Below are 25,862 nucleotides of genomic sequence, written 5' to 3'. Positions count from 1 at the left end.
TAAAGCGTATGTTGCCTGCCAACTTGTGTTTGTAATCATTTTAAGATTTAACGTTGAAGGTCCATTTTAATTCTTGTCATAATGCGATGCAGGATTCCACAATGAAATGCACACATTGCACACTAGATAGATCGATGTATATTAAAATAATTTAAATTAGAATAATATATTACATTTGGCAATAAAGTTTTAAAAAAGTAACACTAAAGAAGAAATTAAAATGGAAAAATGAAAGAATATTATTATTAGTTTAGTATTAGTTAAATATACAGTCTACATAAATACACATGGTATATACCCACAGGTTTTTACAATATGTAAACAAATAAATGCAATATGCAAGCTATAGTGCAAAAAGCTACAGTTTAGTTTAAAATAGAATGATTAATGACCATTACAATCATTGTTTCAAAGTCAGGTCTTAGTGTTTTAGGTCAAATGCCAGTCAGCAGTATGTGTCCTATATTTCTACTACAGTATGTCTCAGTGAGCTTGTTTCAACTAATGTTAAATCACTTTTTTATGCTATTTCCATATCATATTAAATGATTACTTCACTGATTATTTCTTACTTCCTTTCTGAGGTATTCTTTTGCATGAACATTTTGCAACCAATACAAGCTAATGTAGTTAAACAGCTTAAATATAAGCAGTAAATGGGAGCTGTGCTTCGCCATGTTCTGGCCTTTTTTGAGGAAAACACTGGAATATATACTATATATATATAGTGTTGGGGAAGCTACTTTGCAAGTGTAGCTTGAAAAACTACATGTAGTTCAGCCTGGCAGTAATTTGAACAAACTACATTTCTACCCCTGGAGAAATGTAGTTTGTAAACTACAGCTAAAGAAAGTAGCTTTAGCAACTACTTATATTCATACTCATTTAACTCAGCGTTAAATAAATAAACATGTGGTCTATATGGAACGAAATATAATAGCCTACAAAAAATTCACATGCCAGAAGAAATATGCCTCTCAACTCAGTTTTATTTCTTTAAAGAAAAAAAGCTGACATTTTTGGTCAACATACTGTAGGTACTGTACATGTTGGGTAATCTATAGACATGTTGGGTCATATAAAGAGAAAATGAAAATCCTACTCCAATACCCACTTGTAAATCTGAAATGTACATCAGTCAACAAAAAATGTAATAAAAAATACAAAGAGGTAGACATATTCTAGATCAGTGTGTCTTGAACAGCAATCTTGGCATGTCATGACATGATTCATGCCTTTTTTCAAAGAGAGTTCTGGAACACAATAATGGTAAAAAAACATTTATATTATATAGGTCTTTTTTTTATAAAAAATATTTCATGTTATTGGCCAAAATTGTAGTTTGTAAATTGAGTAGTTAAACTACAAAAAATGACCCAAAAAGTAGTTGAACTACATGACGCAGCACAAAATATGAATGTAGTTTAAATACCAGCAAGTGACAGCAAATTGTAGTTAAGCTATCTAGTTTAACTACTAGTTTAAGTCTCCCCAACACTGTGTATATATACTGTCTGGAATATACTGAGTATACAGAAGGACAGTAGAAGGGATTACACAGCAGCAATAGTTTGAAACTTTCTTTGGTTTTAGTACTTTTTTGGCTCGCTGTAGCAAGAAGCTGTGCATTTCTCAGAACCATGTTTGAGGTCTTCAGGTGTTGAGCATTGAGTATTCACTTAGATAATTTGTGACTGATGAAAACGGTGAGTTCTGATAAATGCAGCTAATTTGCATTCCATACAGTATGAATGTGTTTTTTGTGGTGCAACTGGTTGGACACCAAGGTGACTCCTGGTTCAAGAGTAGATAATAGAAAATATAATACAAGGACAGAATATGAATGGGGAAAGGAAGCATAAGGACTAGGATATTCACCTCTGCTCACCAGGTTAGTCCATGTTGAATTGTCTCAGCTTGATGACAGCAGAGGGGAATTAATTGGCTCTTCTCTGAAGCCTGAACTGATTTGGAGGAGCTCGCTGTTGCTTGTTGGATCCTTGTTTGTGAGAGTAATTTAACAGCCAAACCATTTCCTACCAAGTGTGTCTTTAGCCTTTTCAGTTATTTTTCAGCTGTCCATCTCTTAGAACAGATACACATCTTCTACATAAAGTCCATATACGGACTATGAATTGAATGCGTCGACTGATATGATGGTGGTGACTGTGTTCATTTAAACGTGTGCTTGGAGCAATTTAAACAAAGGTTTTCACAAGTTCAATTCAATTGATATGCTGAACTTCTCTTTAAGGACTTCCCTTTCTGGGGTTTCTTAGTTGCTAAGAGCCCAATATTTATTCCTCAGCAACACTGCCTGGGTCACTTATTAAATCCCTTGCAGACGCCAGCTGCAAGCTTAATAGTATAACACAGTGCTTAATTCTTTTCAATGATGCTCCTTGAGGACATGAAAGATAATCATTTTCATACATAAAAATGGACTTGTTATCCAACACTTCAGACACATTAAAATGGGAATTAACTAATAATCCAAAAATGTTGTCACTGTGTCCAGGGTGAGCAGATTTCCTTCCTCCAAACAGAACAAAACTCAAACAATAAATGAAAGACACACACCCTCCTCTCACACACACCCATTTATATACTGAACTGTATGTTTACAGATGCCGTCTTCCTCTAGTTCATCTATCATGTTGTGACAGTTGGTGTAGTGACTGTCAGTGGCAGGTTAAGGAAATGTGGTAGCCTCTGCTCTGCTCTGACACCATCTCTCCCTTGCTGTCAGAAATACACACACACACACACACACACACACACACAAACACACACACACACACACACACACACTCAGTGTGCCGTGACTGACTGAAACTGCCGGCCTGCCGTGTACAAGGCCAGACTCCCAATCAGATTTTTCCCCTTTTCTTTTATTTCTTTACACTTTTCTTAACTTCCTCTTCCTCCATTTCAAACTTTTCAAATTTTATTTCTAACTTCTCAAGTCTTGTTTTTTATCTACTCATTCTGACTAAATCTCTCATCCTTGTTATCTCCCTCTATAGCCTCCTCTCAACCCCGTCCACGGTGACACCATCACATATACTGTACATTACAATATACTCTTATGGTAGCTCAGTCTCTTCCCTTGAAAGCTTTAACTGTATGTTCGTGCATGCAGCATTTCACACATTGAAAATCTCCTATTATTTGTTTAATTGTATCCCTCTAATTAAGGAGAAAGCATTCATCTGAACAATGACTAAAGAAGCAGGTGGAGTTTATGTCTGTATATCAAAAGTAAATTGGTTGTTAACTCTAAGAGGGAGTGTAACTAATGTTTACTAATAAAAGACATTAGTGAGTGAGGACAATTTCTTTTAAAGATTTGTAGGATTTTTAGATGTAAATGAAGACTGGACCAACCTTCGTTTGCAGCATGAGATTGTGGCAAGACAACTATGTGTGTTTCTATGATTGATTTAAAATGTCTTAGTCTGTTGGAACAAGCAGTGATATTCAATAGTCCAAGTGGGGCAATGCCAGGACTCAGTAAATAGGGCCAGAAATATGATTCACTGGCTGTGGAAACCAGGTTAAATTTGCATAAAAGGAAAATTGCAGATTTTCGTTTACATGGTTTTAGTTGTTGTTCTTATTCATTTTGACAACACTTGATTCAGTTTAATTGCTGAGATCTGGGGATGCAACAACATTACTTCCGTAGAGTTCAAACAGGCGGGCATTCCCCAGATCTGAGCAAATCAAGTTGTTGAGTTAAATATTATCAAATCGATGAAAACAAAAATAAGGCCCTAGTTTGTTTCAAATTCTCTTTTATGTCCTCTATGAGTAGAGTTGCAACATTTCTGACTTGAGTCTGGGGCTGAAACTGTCTCATTTTTTTTATAAACACATTTATGAAAATTGCTACAATCACATACAGATTGAGATTTGACACATACACTGTAAAATATTTTATGTCTCAATTTAGAAATGTAAGTTCCCCTGCTGCCTTAATAATGAATTTAATCTGATTCATTGGTTCCAAGTTGTCTTGTGAGGAGTGAAAATGTAAAGCTTATAAGTTAACCAACAAGAGCTGACATGGGAGTGCCCTGCTAGCCGAGAGTTTACTAAGCATGCCACATAACCACAACGTCCTCGGTTCAGTTCCAACCAGGAACCTTTATTGCATGTCATACTCATTTCTCTTCCTTGTTTCCTATCTGTAACTTCACTGACTGTCTAATAAAAGTAAAAATGCCACAAAGCTAACATGCTCAAAAAGTGTTAATTAAAATGTTATTAAATTATAAGCATTCTTGGGCAGTACTACCCCACATCATGGTTCACAATATTTTTATGAAAAGAAACAACCATGACGCATATTAGGACACGAGATCATAAGAGTTTTACCTCTTAAGAAGCACATGCTGGAATGTCTTCTAATATGCTAGTTAGGGTTAGGGTTAGCGTTCAGAGCAGTACATCCATTCAACTCATTTCAAATCAAAAGACCAGACAAGTCAGGTGAACTCAATGAAGAATTGAAGCTGAATTACAATAACAAAATGTGCATATTTACTTTACGTTAATGCCAAAAGATTTGTTGATTCCACTAAATTCCTGTGCAGTGTTTTACAGTGTACAAGCTTCATGTCACTGTAAAGCCAAACCATCTCTACAGTAACAGCAAGGGAGAATAAAACCTGGGAATTAGGGGAATTGTGTGTGTGTGTGTGTGTGTGTGTGTGTGTGTGTGTGTGTGTGTGTGTGTGTGTGTGTGTGTGTGTGTGTGTGTGTTTAGGAGAAGAAGGGTGGGGGAGATGGAGAGATGGAGAGATGTGAAGCCTGGTTATTGCTTGTGGGCACTATGAGCCTGTTTAATAAACGGGTCTGGAGGCCAGAGGGACATGTCAGAGAAATGTTATTACCTGGGTCTTATGAATAGCCCCAGCTTGAGGTGGAATCTAATCAGGCCTCTCACCAGAGCATAATTCTGTATCCAAACCTCATTTGTTACTGGGTGGCATAACTACATTCATATCATTTCCTGGAAGATTGATGAGGACTTGTCAACTCTGATAAGCACCTTTATATTGTAATAGTTCCCTTATTATTTCCTGTGTCAGCTGTCCAGAAGTTGTGTGTGTTGCTCAGCTGAATGTGTCATTTGTCACTGCTCTGTTTTGGAGCATACAGATACTGTTTATTTTAGCTGACAGGTCAAAGTATTTGCAGAATAACACCGAAAATATTGCTCTTCAGGGTCATTTTATCTTTGCACCTGCAGGACTTTTGTTCTCCCGAAGCTCCATTTCCTCCCATGAACTCATCTAGGGTTTGGCTGAGCGGCCCTCCCAGCCCTTTCACCCTCCTGTCCAACTCCAGCATCCTTACTTGGGCCTCCAATGACACCTCCTACAAGTCCTGGCCGCCCCTCAGCGCACTGCGGCTTTTGGCTTCGCTGGAGGGCCAATCGTGTGTGAAAGCATGCCAGAGTGCAGGATTAATCTGTGAACCCGCCTTGTATCGTTTCATCAACATTAAAGAGGCCTTCAGCGCGTAAGATGTGTCTATTTGGATCATTTATAAAAATGACTGTGCACCTAATTTGGCCCTGCACATTTTTACATTTTCATATGGCAGAATAGAACTGCAAACATGATCACCTTTACATAATGTAACAGAACTGTAAGGTTTGAATTTTTCATGTGAAGAGCCTTCTCTAACAAGCAGGTGAGTGATTACAGTAAGACTAGAGGCTGATGCATAATAAAGAAATGAGCACTCTATTTTCCTGCCACACTACTCCTATTTTTACATTTTTGTGAAATTTAACATCTTGTCAGGACCATCTTGAAAATGAGACGATGCATCTCAAGAATAGTAATCCTGCAAGCAATAAACAACTTGACTTTCTCTCCACACAGTGTCATGCCTCATTCGCACTTGTAGGTTTCAAAATTATGCAGAATACAAAGTGTGAAGACGACACTAGCTTACCTTCTCCTTTCCTGTTACTTGAGGTCCTAAAGGCAACACTGTATTATGAATATTAAATATAGTAGTGGAATAATTACTGATACACTCTGGCGTTCCTGTTAACATTAATATTAAATATAATTAATACCCTTGAAAAATCAAGACTGTATTGCTATAGCTATTCCAAGATATTTATTGATATATAACTGAGTCCTCCTCTGTTCTTGCTTCCAAGGCTGGACTTCCAGTGTGAGGGAGTGGAGTCAGAGATGAACCACCTCTTTCCGGCCTTCTCAGCTGAACATTCTGAATGTTCCCTGCAGCAGAACCTGCTGCTGTTCAGCTGCGCCGGCTCCAGCGCCAAATACCAGCGCCTTTGCCCCTGTAGAGACTATCGTAACGGCCAGGTGGCACTGTGCAGAGACTGCCTATGACCACAGGACGGGCCCTGGATGAACGACGGAGCAAGATCCAGGTCACCCAGGAGACTCTCTTTGTTGAGCAGAGTCTATATTAAAACCCTATCCAACCTGGGAGTCAGTGCCATCGTGCAAAATCCTTCACATCACGCCAAAGTAGGCTGCCAAAGTAGGTAAGGTGGTAATACCTCTCAGGGAACTGCATGATTGTACTTTTAATCTGGTGGGTTGACACCTCAGTTTAAAGGTTTAAATGGCTGCATTAGGATCACAGACTTGACACAGGCGATAATGAAATGTATCATTTAATGGATCGGTTAGATTAGTAAAGACGTCATGAGCAATCACAAGGAAAGCTCATGCTTGAATTTCACAAGTGTGTTTACTCAGTGTTGTGTGAATACCTACAGTATCATAGTGGAGTTTGGACATTTGTACTAGATGCACCCAAAGCCATTTACACCATATTGAGATGTACTATTTTACATGTCCTGTAATGAATATATTTGTACATAAGTGTTGTTTAATAAAATACGGAATAAAAGAAGGATGTTGCTATCGTTTATAAAATGATATGGGTGGAAATTATTATAATACATTGCCTTTTGTAAAGTAGGACTCAATTAAATTAGGAGATATCATCAATCTTTCATGGTCAATTTCACACAGGCTAATGTGAGGAAATATTCTAATTACTTCTTTCAGTCTCTGATTTATAAGCAGACTCTTCTGGCTCAGACTGATTAGTTCATAAAGCTGTCTTATTATAGAAGATAACAGTAGTGTTTGGTTAGCCAGAGGTATTTTTGACTGGCCCTTAGCCTGAACTGAAGCATATATGTTGTCTACAATATAATATTGTCCAGCCACATTTAAAACCCACATTGTTTGGTCTTTACTAGATAAAAAAATATCCATACGTTTAACAGCAGAACCATTTGCGAAAATTACAAAGGCAGACATGAAGTTCCTGTAAAGAGATAGGAAGGGATGAGCTGTGTTATTTCAGAAACTGATGCATATATGGCAGCGGCAGATAAAATCACAGCTTTCTCAACTTGCTAAATAACATTATTATTTTGTGTATCCCTCATGAATAAGGTACTATAATATTCTTGTACTTAAGAACTTAAGTAAAAGTACCAAACATTATCAGCAAAATAAACTGAAGAATTTAAAGTATGGAGAAAAATAATACTGACCTAGGTAGGTCCAACCCCCAACCCCCCTTCCTCCCTGTCAGAGTCATAAGATAAATCTGAAGAGCTGAAAGATGATTACTGGGGTACACAAGAAGAAAAAGAAAGTTCAGCTTTAAATGTGTCTTTTGGAATTTAATTGTTTCTGTTTTTTTAATAAATTATTGATTTTATTTCTGTTACTTGGAAGAAACCATCTGGGAAGTTTTGAGGGGAAATCTTTCTTTAGTACTTTAGTTAATCAGCTAGCAACTTATAGACATCTAATATTTGTCAAGAAGCCCCCAGTGCTTTTGTTTGCTTTTTAAAGGGCAACAACTAAAAAGGTTGGAAACAACTATATTCAATTTTTAACAATACAATTTATGAACTTAATGTAAAATCTTAACCTTAAAACTAAAAGTAATGTTTAGCTGTCTAATATCTATCTAGTGGAGTTTTAAAAAAAAAAAAAACCTTTCACATTGAAATGTAATAAAGAATAAGTAAAAAGTAGCATAAAAATACAAATGGCTGCGTTTATGTAACGCTTTTATCCAAAGTACAATGTTTTTACTACTCACTCACCCATTCATACACTCTCACACCGGTGGCATCGAACAATTGCATTTTGTTAGTGGCTGAACCACTCTACCCCCTGAGCCACAGCTGCCCCTGTACCTCAAAATTTGACTTAAGTACAGTGCTTGAGTAAATGTACTACAGTATAGTGTGGTGCGCCGCATACATAAAGGCACACTGAATAAGGCAAATTTGATTTTTTCTACCATATTCTCTCTAAATATTGTGATAACTTGCCTAACCAGGTAAAGGTTCAAAGCTGCTACCGTTTCCCATCTGCTAGTACAGTCTTAACTTTATGAATTTCAATGTTGCCACATGTATTTCTTATGTTTCTTCAGGCAGAAGGGCATATGGTAAACAGTAGCAGACAGTACAGTGATATAAGATATCTTGTCCAATAATGAAAAAAAACAAAAATAAAACAAAAGACATGCACCATGTTGTAAATGAGCGATGTATCTCCTAATTGGTTACCTTCTTGTTTTCCTATTTGCAATAAGATATTAGTGACACTTTTACAGCATCTTGAAAAAATGCAGATCCTTCAACAAAGAGCACTGTACCCGCTCTGAACACATCTCACAGATTCATATATTGTCACGATATATTTTTTATTATCAAAGATGAAGTATGCTATCGCACAGAACTCTTCACAAAGTCTGTATCCAGATGTTTTTTATGACTAAAAGTTTTCAGGTATATGGTTAATTCATTTTGTTTGTGTGAGCTTTATGAATAAAAGTGTGGTTGAATATTCAGAGCAATTTAAACCACTTTTACAAATACACGTTATAGCATGCGAAGAATGGCTGCAATGTCACTAAAGCCATTATCATCTGAGCTGCTCCAATGGAGCCGAAACCCTTCACTAAGATAAGAGGATTTTAATGAGACTTCCTCAAAAGGCAGAGTTAGAATTTGCCGGTTTTCATTTAATGACGGTGCTGTAGTGTCTCTCTGACTGATAGTAGGGACCGTTTCACAATGTGCCCATTTCTCCTCTTCAATTTATAATCTCTGAACTAATATTGAACTTTCTCTTGATCCGCAGAAACCAAAAGAGAAAGAATATACTGTATGTGTAGTCAGGAAGGCTTTGAATCTCATTGCTGCTGCTTTGCCTCCTTTTCTAATGAGAATTCAGGTGTTGAGCAAAAACCTCAGAGACTGAGACTTGAAGTTATAAAAGAAAAAAAAATGGAATGTAAACATACCATTACTTAAACTGTGTTTTTCTTCTGAGCTGAACCTGTAGGGCTGTGCCTGCAGTTAAGTACTTTTTTATTCAGCTCCTCAAAGCAAAAAGCCCACTTCTCTTTCGGCTTTTCACGACTGAAAAAGTTTCATTTATTTCCTGGCAAGAATGAATAGCCACATCAATGCTGCCAGTTTCTAAATAGATACTGCAGAAACCACATAATGGTGCTTTTTACATCCTGCAGATAAAGTGTTGTCTGATACAACCTGTTGACTTCAGCCACAGACAGATACTCCACACCCTGCTGTGGATCAGTCTGAGACTCTGTGAGCCAGTAATACTTAGCTCAGAGCTCAAGGCTCAGAGCAGTGACTATTTCAGGTAACAAAGTGAACTGAAGCAGAAGAAGTTTATTGCAGACCTCTTTTATCCTGCTAGCTGGACAAGAGATAACAGTATCACGCAAATGAATGCTCACAGGACAGGCTCTGTGTGCGCACACGTGGCATATGCTTGCCAAGCAGTGATCATGTTGGTTTATTGAGACATGTGCTGGTTGTTGCTCAGCCTGAAGGTATAAAGCTGATGAAAGTCTTTTGTTTTACAAAATCACAGCAGCAGCCTACAGTACCTTGGCACTGATAGTTGGTAGTTGATGTCTCTCACGAACTGTATAAGTCACAGATGCCTGCGGTGTAGCATCTACACCAGTTTGCAACCTTGATACAAAATGTTTATTACAACCTGATTCTTATTTTTCACAGTTTTTGACCATCGTTCCAATCTTCTGTTAGAGTAACACTGAACTCAACAGGGTATACATGATGCCGAACTCAAGCAGGGGAAAAAATACCTCCAGTTTAGCCAAAATTAAGGTATTTGGAGAAGAAGGCAAATGGTAAAATAATTGCCCAAACAGATTATTGTAAACATGGTTTAGATTGTCTTTTTTGTTTAAACTAGCTATAGGCTTGTTAATACCTGTCTGATTGTCTGCCCACTCATATATTTTGTATCAAGTCAGACTTCATTGTAGAAGTGTTGTCACGTTCACGGATGTCAGTGATTGCTTTGGTGAAGATGATGTTATCATAGTTAATAGAAATGATGGCCCAAAACTATGAAAATGAGCCTCAGAATAATGCTTTAATGCTGATTTTAGCAAATTGATAACTGAAAGCACATCACATTTACACAAATGGATTGCATATATATTTATGTTTGCAATGGAGAAAACTTACTTTGTATGCATTCAGTTGCTTGTCTGAGCTGTAACTGCTGCAACAACACTGCAGATTTGTTTTTTAGTAAATTACACAGTGGCAATGACACAGTACTGTATGATTCATAGTGTGTCCACCTTTTCTAAAGAGAGAGGTCACACAGACGAGGTTGAATCACTCTTCTCCACACACACGGCATGTTCATTTCTCCTGCCCCACCTCCGCACCGATGCCCTCTCTGCTCCCTTTATCCTCCTCTTCTTTCTTTGTCTCTGCTTTGTTTAATGTTTGTCAAATTACCCATGGGTGCTACTTTCTTTTTCTTTCTTTTTTCTAAAAATAATCCCTTCATGAGAGGTTAACCATCTCATTATTTATTTGTGATTTTGCTATTACTATTTGTATATATTTAAAACTTTACACATTACCCCACATTAACAGATGCATATTTGATGCTCCCTTCTAATCAGTTATTTCTTTTGCTTGTTTGACAACCCTGTCTGCCTGTAAGTTGGTTTGTGAAGCTGCTGTCTATGCTGGTGCTTGAGGTGGGCGTTGCAAAGTCTCATCAACATCACTGGCTTCCCTGGGGGCCCTATGTGCCAGCACTCCTTCAAAAACCCTCACGGGGATCAGTAGCTGTGGGCTCTCCTCCTTGAGACATCCTTTAGTTTTTGGTTGGCATTTGTCTCGTGTTTCTGCATCATACAAAATTGCACCTACACACTTCTTCCATCATGCACTCACCTACACTGCCGATCTTATTGATTACACACGCCACTATTAGTTTAGGTTCTCCTCTTATGTTATTCTTTTTTTAATAGTTTGTCAATTGGCTTGGTCTTTTGTCATGGCCGTGCCACCCAGTTCGTGACTCATGACTCTTTGGCTCTTTAGTATGAGTGAAAGATTGAAGACTCAATGCCTTCTGCTCATGCTGTCCCACCATTGCCTCCCATAAAGATAAATGCATCACACATAATGACACTGTGCCCCGCTCTGTGTGTCTGCGCATACTGTATGCAATGCCTTTCTCCATAATAATAGCTGTCTGAAAAGCTGACACTCTCATAAACTTAACTTAATGGAGTGTGCCTGTTATGACTAAAGAACTGCAGAGTGGAAGACATATTCCTCAGTTTTATATAAACTGTGGTGCACCAGGTTAGTGATGTGTGTCCTAATGTTGCAGCTTTATTACTTATAATAGAGGTGTAGCGGTCCCACAATACTGTTATGTAGTCACCTATACTGTACATAGCTCAGAAATTATATGGAGCAAAGTGATCATTTGTCTCTGTCTGCTACCTAATTTCTATGTTTTCTCACCTCCTCCTCTTCCATCTCTCCCTGACTGTTTTCAGCCTCCTCATTATATATAAATAGAAAGAAAAGATATATTTCAACAACTGTTAAAGATAACTGATAACTTCTGTTTTCATATTGTTCTGCGAAAACACTTTATTATAGTTATATTTTTGCTCATTATACAAATTAATTGGCTTGTTTAAACATTTTGTTTGTTTCATTCTTCAGTTTGTGCTTTTTCATTCCCCATGTTGGACTATGATCAAACTGCTGTCAATTAAAAGCCACTTGAAGAGACTGCTGAAACCACTTCATCTACAACAGCCACTGCAGCTGGTATTTTGATTGCACTTAACAAAGTGAATAAGTGCAATAGAAACTTGAGGTGTGCTTGCCTGTTTTTGCGGAATTGAATGTGTATGTAGCAACTGCAGTAACGGATTGCTCACCACTTACAGAGAGCCCTGCTGGTGTACGATAAGGCTCTGCTGTCTACCGCAGTGAAGTCGTCAGTTTCATTTAGACTGAACCGGGTGCATCACAGATAGGTCTGACGGGGCAGAGCAACAGAGCAAATATCAGATCACAAAGGTTCATTCTGATTTTTCAGCTGCACACCCGAAGAGAAGAACCAATACACACACATACTATACTTTATACACATTACACTCAGTGGAATTTCACTTTCACTGTCAGGTCTGTCAGCCCAGATGGTGTTAAAAGCTGTTTCATGGTAAACTTGCTAGAAAACACATCATTAATGGAAACTCTGTTATGATAAGCAAAACTATTTCAACACTATTTTATCCACTTCTTTGATACAAACTGAAGACAATCAAATAAACAAACAGCAAGTTATGGTTTCATGGGTTCTGTGATTATTTCATGTTGTAGTGACTTGCCAGTAGGCCTCTATGGTTACTTTGAACAGAGTCAAGCTAGCTGTTTTCCCATTTCCAGTTTTTTTTGCTCACCAAGGTAAGGTAACTGGCAGCTGTCACCAACAGATATGTATGAGCGTGGTATCAATCTTCTGTTCTGCATTTCAGACAGAACCTAAATAAACCTATTTTCCAAAATGTCAAATTGCACCAGTAGAAAGGTTTAGCTGAAGAGCAAGTGGGGGTGCCTTTTTTCTGTGAATATGTTCTGTAAAGGTTCCACTTAAATTCATATTTTTCATAAAAGTCAGACGAGAGTCAAGGAAATCATTTTTCACGAGTTCAGTTCATATTTTCTACATTTCCGGCCACCTGCTGACAATATTATGGCCTCCAGGCAGTGCCTCATTTTGCAGGATGTTTCCCCCCTCTTACAGTAAATGGTCAAATTTCACATAAGACCTATCTGTGTGTATTTCTCCATTAATGCATGTCCTGATAGGCCCATGTCAAGAGGCTACTCTTCTGTCGTTCTCAGTTACTGAGTCATACTCATCCATGGTTCCCACTGCCAACTGGCAGTTCCAGGCTGCATCTGTCACAGCAGCCTCACTGTCAGCTTCTATAGGCTGTCCAATGTGAAGCACACTGGACATATAGGAACCAATCCTCCACGGTCTTCTGTGGAAAAGAACTGACATTTTGCCTGAACAAAATGGGCTGTCTGTCTTTGGCTTGCCTTTTGGGTAGATCTGAGATGCTTGATGACTGCATACCTTCAGTCCAGTTCTGACAAATAAGGTAGGCTAAGAGAGTGATGAGAAGGGAATGTCAGATAGACCCTTGTCCCTCATAGACAGTCCACTCGCCCTGGTGACTATGTTGTCTGAGTGGACTGTCGATAGGGGTGATTGAGAGGGTGTGAGAGGTATTGGGCATGTGGGAGAGAAGTGTAAAAAGACTGACCATCTTGCAAAGAAAAATTAGGAGGCTGGGGCTTGGTTTAGACAAGTGAAGTACATACAAAGTGAAGTATGAGAGAGATGACAGGTAAGGAAAAGCAGCATGTGTATTTGATAGTTTTTATTAGGGTTTCGCATGGCAACTTCAAAGTGATCATCTACAAACACCATAGCAAGGATATACAGTAAAAGGTCAGAGCTCTCAAACGGGAAACACAGAAAGACATGTTTTCTTGGATCAGTGTTGTTAGGACCTTGATGTAAAAGTTTTTTTTAGAGATCAAAGGTATCGAGCAGTATTACAGCCAGCATGCTGCTATGTTCTCATGAGTTATTTAGTGAACTATGGATTGATGCAGGAGGTGAGAGTGCTGAGAAAGAGAGTAAGATAGAGACTGAATGTGGTAGTGTAGGTTCTGTACAGTAAAGGTTCACAGTAATCAGCTGCAGAGAGACCTAAGAAACTGAAACTGCTGACCAGCATTAAAAGCTGTGTTTCCCTGAAGCTGGTTTAGTGAAGAAACTGCTTATACTTAAAGGGTCACATTGTACAAAACTGTCCAGATTTTTTAATCCCTACTGTAAGATCAACTGAACAAACTGTGCTGTGACATTTTTGGTAGCTCCTGAAAATATTTATGAGTATGATGTGGTTTAATGTTCAGAACAGTAATTTTCCATATTTACTTTTAAGTGCAGTTGAGTTTATTGGTTGTTAAGAAGACGGAGAGGAACTTAATGATATTACAGTATCATTAAAAATGCGTGACATGTCACAGACAGTTGTATTGCATACCAAAAAATAGCAAAGGAAGTTCCACAATCTATCGCCTGGAACAGCCTTAAACACACTCTCTAAATTCCCTGAGTCCTCATTTCATCCCAGGATATAGATCTATGGTTAATAACCAGTTAATTAATCAACTCTGCCTGTATTCTTGCTGCAAAACTCAAAGTCGATTATTTACACTGACAGCATAATGGCACAGCTGATATCATAACAAAAAGTCTAAAGCCATGCTAGCGGCTCTGTGAGTACACTGTCAATCACAGTTCTCAATCAATACCCACATCGCAGACATTGACACATAGATATGTCTTCAAAGCTTATTAACGGAGAAATGATTTCCAAAACAGACCACCAGCATGCTTATAAGAGTGCCTGGATAGACCTGCTTTATCATCACATTTAAATTAAATGGGACCATAATTTACAACATAAACACCATTGCTGTATTGAAGAAGACTTGAAACTAGCGATTGAGACCATTAAGTCAGTAGGAAACTGTTTACTGAGGTAATAAATCAAGTAAGTAATTTTTTCATGGACTTCTAGGCCAAAAGACTGTTTGGAGTCAGTGGAGTCACCCCGTGATGGCTATTAGAGAGAAAGCAGGATAAAGGCACTTCCGTTGGCATTGGCTTCACTTTTCAGACTGGGAACTACATGCTTGCATTGCACTTCAAGGTACTTTTGCATTGGCTTCAGCCTTAAGCTGAGGAAGTTGCAGCTGGGTTTAATCATACACATCTGAGGGTGTTCAGCCATAAACTATAGTATCAGTCAAATGAAAATGTTGACCTGAGCATGATGCTAGATGAAAAGCCAGGGGATCGCCAAAGACATTATGGTACATCAGACCAACTTTCTTATTTTTTTGAGCGATGCCGCTTATATGGATAAAGATTTAAGTTCACTAATAAACTTCTAAGGTATATAACGTATTTTAAAGTTTAAAACTTGGATAGGTGCATGTATCTACATCAAAAAGAAATGTTTAGCTCTCATTTGTATGACAATAACAAATGTTATTCTATACATGAGCCTCTACCTCAGGCTTTTCCTGCATAGCCCTGTGTATCAATATGTTCATCTACAGTATTAGTGATGCTGTAATAGGGAACTTCTCCCCGTCAGCTTTTACTGGCTTCATTCGGCTCTGCCACAGATGATGTCCCTTAAGCAGCAAATGGCTTTGTGCCAAAACACACATTCTGTGTGGTAAATCATTAAGATGTTTACTCATGATTAAAGATGTTCTTTGTTTCTGAAATGCTTCAGTTGAGTACCTCCGCTCACTATTAGTAGGCAAAAGACGATGTCTGATTAATGATTAAACACTTGGCTAATCAATTCCCCTGACTTCCTGGTTGTTGCTGTGGATGACTCACTTAAGTGTTGTGTAATGGAAAGTATTTGTTGGTGTGATGTAATTGTGGGATACTTGAACTGCCTTCCTTGTTCCTTGATTTTTCCAAATGAGATAATAACAGCAACAGACAATAGCAGGGACATGTGGGTCTCCCTCATGGTTTCTCCAGACACTCACTATATTTTAGCTAGAACCAATTACTTCTTTAAGAGAGAATAATTGTATTGCCAGTTACCTTAGGGTTCAGCTATTTTGAGAAATGCAATAAAATTAGTTTCAGGAGTTACTTAGTCACTTTAGACACATGCACAATCAAGTCATTTCATACAGGTAGACATTGTAATTACAGAACAGATAATTGTTTCTGGAGCAGCTGGACCTTCATAATTGTTGGAACACAGTGATACTAAAATGAAACAGGGTGTGTGTATGAGTTAGTCAATGGCTACGTTTACATGAGCACAGAAGTGCAATTAAGACCGATACTGTGATTAAAACATTAGACATTAGTGTGATTATGCCATTTGCATGATTGTGAAGGTGAAAACTCCCTGTAATAATCCTGTTTACACGTGTCATGTAGTTAGTTCAATTATCTAAAGAGAGTTGTGACACTGAGTAGCTTTGATTACTTCCTGTTGATATGTTCTATTACTTTTAAAGTCACATAAAAGCTCTAGTTAACCTCACTGACATTATGTCCAAGATATGCAACGTGAACTCCACAAAGTTCCATAAATGTTTCTTCTCTGTTTTGCTTTCCATTATGTTTGTCAGAATTAAACCACATGCAGCGCTACAACAGCAGTGCAAATGCTCACCTTTAGTTTCAGTAATGCAACTCAGGTGTACACATGCTCTGACTGGACCCAAATAATGTAAGTAATTATAAGCAGTATACTACATTGAACTTTCTCTCTTCTCTACACCGTTTGCTGTCTGCCTATACAGAAGAATATATGTTGATACAGTATATAAGTGGATGCCTTATGCAATATTCTTTATGGTGACACATTATCTTTACTGAGAACAGCAGTTTGAAAGTAGAGGGAGGTTTGCATCTAGCAGCTGTGGAGGAGGTAATGCCTTCACACAGTGAAGGAAACACACACAGGAATCAAGAAAACTGCACTGAAACCTACATTTCAAAGTATAACTTCAAGTTAAGTTAAACCAATTCACCTCAATTTAATATAAAGCTATTCAAGACCATGCTTTAGAAATGTATTATTTATGTTTGGTTATATAAGAAACCTGCTTTTGAAATAAGGTTGATAAAAGCATGACAACCCAAAAGTTGCGCATTTCAGATACAATCATCACTGTTACTAATCTCTTTCTCTACAGTTCCAGGAGCAGTCTTTTCAAAAAAGTGGCTAATTTCCTCAGTTTTGCTATATGTGCAGCTGGATGTCGGCACAGGTAAACCACTATCTCAGTCTGTAACCTTTACTTACTGTATGTAGGCTACTTAGCTCTGTGATACTGACCAGTATGACAATAACTACTAACACTATGGCACTGTCCTAGTTCAGGGGCTGCAGCAATTTTTTTCACCTTTGGATAAGCTATTTCCCCTTTCCTCCAGTTTTTATGCTAAGCTGAGCAAACCATCTCCTGGCTATATAGCTTTATATTTACCATACGGATGTGGTATTTACTTTTCTAACTCTTAGCAAGAAAACTAATAAGCATATTAACTAGAATTAATCTGTGATGCCATGTGATTAATAAAACATCTAGGCTGTTAACAAGAACAAACCATGGAGCCGTGGTTGAATGTAACTAAGTACATTTATTCAACTATACTTAAGTACTGTTTTGAGGCACTTGTACTTCCATTTTAATGCTACTTTTTCATCATCATCACACTACATTAAAGATAAATATTGTACTTTTTACTCATGTGTCTCAAGTAATAGTTACTTGCTTTTTTACTTACTTACCAATATGATATCCACCAGTAACCAATAACCACCTGAACCAAAACAGGGTCACATGGTATTTACGAACGTACCATAACAAGTTGAAAATATCTCTTAAACTGAAGGACACTGAAGAATGCAACCCCTAAAGTAGGATGTGGCAATAGGGCCAAGACAACATGATGATCTACACAGAGTGAGTCCTTCTTCCCACTGCTGCCCTGACTCTGTAGTCAACATTTTCCTCATTTGAATATGAAAGGGCAATGGAGGCATACATCATGATGACTGATTCTGAGCATATTGTGAGGAAAGTCATTTGTCATGTTGTGCCTCAGAGTCCAGAGCTTTACAATCCATCTTGACAACAGAAACAAGTAAGGACCACAATGCTGCATATGGCTGCCTCAATGGGTGGGTGCACATTGTTTTGTCTTGTTTTTATCTTGTAAATTGAGCATTTTGCTACAGTACCTGGAGCTATTTCACCACAGAAGAGCTCATGAACATTAGGTAAAGAACTTCTTTGTATTTATTTACTAACTTTCTCAACCCATCTCTGGCATTACTGGACACTTTGGTCAAAGGTGCGCTCCCATGCCCGCCTGCTTCAAGATTTTCATCCCCATCCACAAAATATCAAGGACCAAAGGACTACATTACTACGGCCTTCAATTGCAATGACCTTTGTGGAAATGATGTCGTTTGAGCACCTTGTACTGTGCCACCTTAATACCATCACAGACTTACTGCTGGACCCGCTGTGCTTCACCTAGCAGATCTGTGGGCAATGTGATAAACATGGCCCTCTACTTCAGCTTCCAGCACCTTAACTAGACAGTAACCTTTGCCAGGATCCTGGTGAGTTAAATAAAACAATCTCTGATTTGCTGTAATATAACTGAAGGAAATAGTTGGCGACCAACGTTTAATCTCATTGAGGGAGGATATAAGAGTACCACTGGTGTCAGCTGGTGTTATTGGGACATATAGCTGTGTGTCATCTGTATGGAAGTTTATGAATAATGTCCCCAAGTGGAAGCATGCATATTGAAAGTAATAATGGACCCAAGACTGGGCCTTGTGGCACACCACAGGTAAGACGTGCAGTGGAAGATAAAGCATTAATAATAGTGACGGAAAATGTTCTGTGGTTGAGATATGATTTGTACCATAATGCTGTGTTTGAAACAAGAAGGAATATAACTAGTAGCCAGTGACCTGTTTATGATACTGTATGTAAAATCTGTAATAGAAATTTAAGTGTGGAATTATCTCTTTTAAGGATGAAAGAGATTGGTTCAAAGTGAGTTAGATGACTGGCACCTAAAACGCTAGATTTTATTAATGAAATACTTAGACACCATGGGGTGAAGAGCTCTCAGCCAATCTGCCTCCCACCTTTGGAAGTCTTTGGAACTCTCTCCCACCAGACATTTGACTGTCTCCACTTTTAAATCCCACCTGAAAATGCACTTAGTCCAAATGGCATACTCTTATCTCACACTGACTATGTAGTCACATTCATATTTATTTATCTTTGTAAAATTATACTAACTTCTACATCAATGTTTGCTGATTTATTATGTGTGATGTACTGTTGTTGTTGTTGTTGTTGTTGTTGTTGTTGTTGTTGTTGTTGTTGTTGTTGTTGTTGTTGTTGTTTTCTGTATTATTACCTTGGAAATTCATCATATTTTTCAGTGAAGGATTCCATCTCATGGCTGGCAGGGGAGCTGGTGACATGTTGAATTACTCTGAATAAATCTCTGTCGTTATAGAAGTTCTGAGAGATGAGATATGAGAAATAGGATGACCTTGCTTCCCTAACTGTCTGATAGATACACATGTATTCTCTCAAAATTTCAGAGGCAGACAGTCTAGCCTGAAATCTAATGGTATTATGATCTGACATACCAGTGTCCTCTACAACCAGGTTTATGGGAACAAACCCATTGAATGGGTAGCATCACTGCCTGACTGAATAAAGCCAAATGATTCAAATAGGTTTAGGAATGATCTTATTAAGATGTTGGAGGGGCATCATATATGGATATTAAAATCACATAAAAGCAGAATCCTATCATACAATGGCCTGATAATACATAGAAGCTCTGAGTACTCCCAAAGAGCTGTATTTAGTTTAGGTGGTCTGTAGACTAAAACACAGAGCATAGGGGTTTTACCTGTGACTAAAAAGCTGAGATATTCAAAGGAGGTATAAGGGAGTTGGAGAGCATTTATGTTTCTCCTTGAAGATGACTGCTAGGCCACATCTGCACCCCAATGCCCTCGGATGATTAAGATGTTAGTAGCCAAGAGGAGTTGCTTCAATTAGTGATGAAAGATTTCCTTGACATATCCAGGTTTCAGTGATCAGAAAACATCTAAGCAGTCGGATAGAATAAATTCATGACAGATGAATAACTTGTTTGAGAGGGATCTTATGTTTAACAAACCAATTTTGATTGGAACTGCTTAAGTTGGTGAGTAGGTTAACACTGGAAATTAAATAAGTATTATGGTTACACCTCCTCACAGCTATTTTCATTAATGATGGGGGAGGTCTATGATTTACATGGACTTTAATAACAAATAATCCTCCTGGCTAGAGACTTACATAGGTAAGGGGGGGGGGGGGGGGGGGGGTGTTAATTTTGGCACATTTTAAATAGAGTTTGCAGAATTACAATTAAGCAAATCTTTAATCCAGTGTTGGAATGTATTCCTTTCAGATGTGATTATTTTAAACCACTCCCAGGCCATAACATGATGTTCTGTCTTACAGTGATTTTTAGAGGGCTAATTTTAAGTTTCCCTGCTCTGACTGATGTTTCTTTGAACAAGTATGCACTACAAGAATGATTTCTTTTTCTTCTTTGATGAGAGGCATGGGATTTCATAAATCACATCTCATTTCTTGTCTCTGTTTTGATTTTTATCCTTAGGGCTGGCGCTGTTTGATGTGGGGGGGTTTTCATGGGGTGGGGTGCATGTGATGTATTTCATTACCCTTTGCATGTGAGCTCTTGTGCCACAGTTACAGGAAAGTGTGACTGTGTTTATGTTTGAAGGGCTGGACGTGTTATTTTTTATGAAAAAAAGAAGCTTCAGAGGTGGCACTCATGCTGCTTTCTGCAATACAGAGATATAACCTTGTGTACCTTTGATATTTGGGGAAAATGTAAAAAAACAAACAAACAAAAAAAAAACCTACACACTCAGAAGTATATACTATTTTCATGAAGTCAAGATGAGGGGCAGTTGTCTCAGGCTTCTTCTTATTAATTTCAGACTGACACGACTGGTCCTAATTAGGACATGATAATAATCTATTTTTACCAGCCAAGCCCAAAGATTCACCTCATGTTGGCTTGTTTTTCTTTCCTCACCAACCAGAATGTTTTAAGCTTACATCCATGAGTGTTCTTCACAAAAAGCACAGTGCTAATACACAGGGTTAGTATGTGGGGGTGGAAGAGCCCAGAGAAGGGAATAATTTTACTCTTAAAAATCAAGCAGAATATCTCAGCCATTGCATTTATATTGCACCAGTTTAAATTAAATAGTTACACGATTTCTTCCCACTTCAATAAAATACCCAATAATAAAAAGTCCCTGAGGTTCAGAAGTCTCATACAGGAAATAAGCCACTCTTCTGAATTCCTGTAAAACCAATAGAGCAGATTCTGTGCATGCGCAGGTCCATTTGTTATCTGCTGTTGTGTTCACCATCAAACCATCAGTTAATGTAAATGTACTGGCCAGATTTTCCTGTGTTTTTTCTTTGTTTGTATTGCTTTATTTTGATCCTCATTCACTAACAGGCCCTATGTCAATTGGGACCCAGGATGAAGGCTTCATCCATGTCATGAAAAACACAGTCTTACACTACATGGCACTTCAGAGACATTCTGCAGCTCTGAATTAAATGTTAATCTGACATTGGCCAGTGTGTTGGAGCTACAGGCTGTGCTTATGGGTGAAGCCTCAGAGAAGATGTGTAAGTCTGGTGTCCTTTATGTGCCAGGAAAACTGACAGACATGAAGTTCAAGGAATATCCTGGTATAATGTTCATCTGTTCTCAACAATAGCTTATTAAAAACCTCCCACTTGTATATTTATAAAATGTTTGGTATATGTAATTATATGAGTTATTTTATCATATACATTGCATATAATTTCCTGTTTTGTTTTTTTGTTTTTTTTCTCCCATCCTCCAATGATTGGTTATGGACTGAGGACCTCAAGTGGACTGTAAATGAACAACATCCCCCATCTGACAGAAGTGTGAAAAAAAGAACAGTTGAATTGACAGATTTCTCATTATGTACCATGTTAATGGTGTTTACCCAGCATGGAATGTTGGCCTCTGCCATCCTATCTAACCTACAACCTTCCCACTCAAATAAAAGCAACTCCCTAGTATGACCCGCCAGAGCGCTGACTCACTAATGAACTGCCCACATTTGCTACTTGTAGTTTGACCTTTATGCCATTACACTAGGTGTATGGTGTTTCATCTGACCAGCTGGCAAATCTTCAAATCAACTCTTCATTGCAGCGGATAAAAGCGTTTTCTTCTGGGAATGTGTGTTTCCGACTTTGAAGATATTTGAATGGAAGATGAATGAATTCATTTTTTGTTCATCTTTTTATTTGAATAAGTATTCCAATCTGATAATAGCACAATAAATAAAAGCCAAACTAGAAAACAAAAACAGAAAAGTAAGCTAATGGAGGGTTGCACCCATTAAACCCTTTTGTGAAAGCTATTCAAGCAGTCAGAACTGAATCGCCACTTTGAAGTCTAATTGCCTGCAGCTTCCACTTGTTATCCAAAACATTTAATCTCAGACATCAAACTTTTACATGGTGCATCCAGGTGACAGATTAATACCTTTTTATCATGACAAACAAAATGTGTGCAATCTGCCGTGCAATAAAAAATGTGTTCACTTGTCAACAAGACGTGATGACTAATTATGTATACCTTTGAAACACTGATGCTCACTTGCCTCACACCTTCGAGGAATATTGGAATAAGCGAGTAGCAATGTGATGTTGATATTTGTCTTTGTCTCTCTTGGTTAACTTTGCACTAATGAGCAGATGATGCAGATCAACACATGAGCCCCAGGAATATACTTTCTCCTATTCTTTTCGAAATAAACACACACACAAACATACACTTCAATTTTCAGGGTGTTGAAAGTTGCGTGAATGGATCAGGGGGATACCTCACCTGAATTTAAAATGATCTAATACACACTGCTAAACCCTGAGGCTCCTGGATAAATTCAGTGTTGGTCTGAAATTCATGAATCTTTTCAGATTCCTCAAAGCTCAGTCAATTATTCCTTTTTTCCTGAAATAGCCTCCATTTTAATTTAAATGGACTTCTTCCCTGAGGTGACTTCCCCTGGAGAAACAGAGAACGAAAACAGCAACATTTTAGGAGCTGAATAGCCACAAGCAAGATAATCTGCATTTTACTCATTCGTTTATTTTTTGAGCAGAGTTTGTGTTACACTGGAAGAGGAAACAGCAACGATTTTGGTTTATTGATTTTTTGTAAATATTTGTGCCTGTTTGCTTTATAATGATCCCTAACTTGAGGTCATAGTCTTTATATTCATGAGACACTGCTTGTAATGTTGATAATGTAAGAATTCAATTTAACAGCGCCTACTTTCTGTTCTCATTATTCTTTTATTACTGTAGCTGAACAGCTGATGAAAAGAGGTTTATTTATGCTCTGGATTAGCAATGCATGAATAAAAGCTATATGGCTGCATAATCTCCATGAGATTTATTGGTACTGAGGTTTCAGCTCTCAACAGTGTCTGTGGTCTGTGTCTGGGCAGCATTCAGGAGAGAATTATCCAATATTCTTCCGTTGTTATTAGAGTTAATTAGACATGAGAGCAAAGAGGATTCTGAAAAGGGGCTCAGAGAGGTGATGAGCTGAGCTGAAAGGAAACTTTAGTCTTCACCTTTTCCTTTTTCAGTTTGAATCACTGTACTGCTGGACTACTATTAGGACAAACAACCAATAATGTAAGTGATTATTTAAATCAGGAGGAATAGACGAGTCCTTGTATTTTTTATAGCCTTCGACTAGGTGGTGCAGAATATGTCAGGATATGAATTTCAAAGTAATCACTTTTGTCATAATGGAGCCAAGAATGCTTTGTATAGCCCTTGATCATAATTAAAGTATGATTGGAGATGACACCCAAACTGAAATGCCCTCAGAGAAAACAACCTAAAACACCCACTCGCAGAAGAAAAAAGAAGAAATTGTAAATATGGCTTGCAGAAAAATATATAGTGCATGTCATTGCACTTGACAGTGTGTTTGTCATGTGTTTTTTGTAACTGTGCATTCTTTAAAAAGGTCAACACAAAAAAAGCAACAGGGTTTTATTGCCAGAACTGACAAAGTAAAGCCTGACTGTGAGAATGAACCTACATCTTGTATCTTTTGTAGTATTTTGTGAGAAAGAGCAGAGCGACTGCGCATTTGCAGAAAGGTGGCATATATTTAACCGAAACAGTGTGGGGGATATTTGCAGAGAACAGCTTGATTCACGGTAACATGAGGCTGAGGCTGATTAAGAAAAAGAGCTTATCTGAACTCCACTTCCCCCTCCCAGGATGCCCCCGTACCCCACTGGAATCCGGTACCTTTCTGTAGACTGCCAGATCAGTAGCTTTGAATCCCCCCCCCCCAGATGCTGCTTCAGGAGTCTCAATGTGGGACCAGCTGCATCTTACTGGAACAGCTAATGTCAGGCAGTACAAAGACAGCAAATACATCTACTCTATAAATGTTGCATGTTAATTTCAGTCACTGTAAGAGACAACCATGTAAAGGACAGCATTAACATAATGATATGTGACAGGACTGCAGGATGAATTCTTAACATGTAGGTATGACATAATTGACTGGTTTGTTTTTGTGGCAAACATATTTCAGCTATTCCTACTGTACATACTGTGTGTTTAAATTCATAAATGAATATTAGGAATATCTTGTGTGTAATTCAATTGATTTTTAGAGCAGAATTATGAAAATAACACTTTTTTAATATTAACAAACTGTTCTAATACAGGCTGTAGGTTTCAAAGATCCATGCATTTGAGGATTAAGTTAGCTGTAACAAAGATGATGATACTATTCGCCCATAGTAGATAATACCTCAGTGAACTGGCCCAGAATTTAATGTTGACAAGATAATGTTGTATTAAGTGAAAACTGAATAACAAAAAGCAACATGAGGTCATTTTAATCTGGCCTTCCCATCAGCAAGGTGCAGAGTATGAGTCAGGTGCGGTGCCAACCAGCAGGGACGAAGGTGAAAAAATATTAAATAAAATTGAACCATGAATTTCATTTCAAAGTCATCAGATAATGGAGTGAATAAAAATAATAAAGTCAAATTAATTTTCCATCATTCTCTCTAAGAGTGATCGTAAATTATAATTTTAGATTTGGATCATAGTTTATTTAAATTTAGAAATCACAAGAATACACATCAAGATGGTTTTCCTGCACGATTCAGTGTGAAAATTATAATGTGTAATTATAATTGATATAATTATGATCATATTAATAATAATCATAAGACTTAAAAATAAATAATGTATTAATTTCTCATGTGGTCAGTGGCTGTAAATATAACTTTTGTAAATTCATATTAGAGGCTAAATAAGTTTAACATATTGGTTAGGGTTAAGGTTATGAAAAAGCTACCACACCTTGTTTTATTCATAATATCTTCATGTCCATTAGTTTAAGGTATTGTAGTTAATTAAAGACCAATAAGATCAATAAAATATTATATCTGAAGACAAAAAATTATGATTGATAACATATGGGTTCAAAAATGGATTTATAATACCCTCACAAAAAACTGAACAAAGATATTTTACAGGCCATAGTTTTCGGAGCCAAACTTTATAGACAAGCTTTGAACAAAATGTGCTGCAGGCAATCTCCTGGATCCTGTCTGATTTGACACGGAATGACCCGGCTGTCAGACAGGCTTCCTGTTTGTCTGAAAGAGGCGGAGCT

The 25,862-nt window shown here is 37.8% G+C and overlaps 1 protein-coding gene across 2 annotated transcripts in view; it reads left to right on the top strand.

The window, feature by feature from the left end:
- The window catches only part of LOC133999718 (alpha-1,6-mannosylglycoprotein 6-beta-N-acetylglucosaminyltransferase B), a 57,662-nt gene extending 51,279 nt beyond the window's left edge, over window positions 1-6,383 (top strand). For both annotated transcript variants that reach the window (XM_062438990.1, XM_062438989.1), the window contains 2 exons: window positions 5,258-5,529; window positions 6,185-6,383. In XM_062438990.1, the coding sequence (XP_062294974.1) occupies window positions 5,258-5,529; window positions 6,185-6,383 (471 nt within the window). The remainder of the gene's footprint in view (window positions 1-5,257; window positions 5,530-6,184) is intronic.
- Window positions 6,384-25,862: the final 19,479 nt, after the last annotated feature.

The sequence above is a fragment of the Scomber scombrus genome, chromosome 18 (genome assembly GCF_963691925.1).
Source record: "Scomber scombrus chromosome 18, fScoSco1.1, whole genome shotgun sequence".
Taxonomy (NCBI): Eukaryota; Metazoa; Chordata; class Actinopteri; order Scombriformes; family Scombridae; genus Scomber; species Scomber scombrus.
The sequence above is the reverse complement of the archived record's forward strand: the minus strand, read 5'-3'. Positions and strand labels throughout refer to the sequence as shown.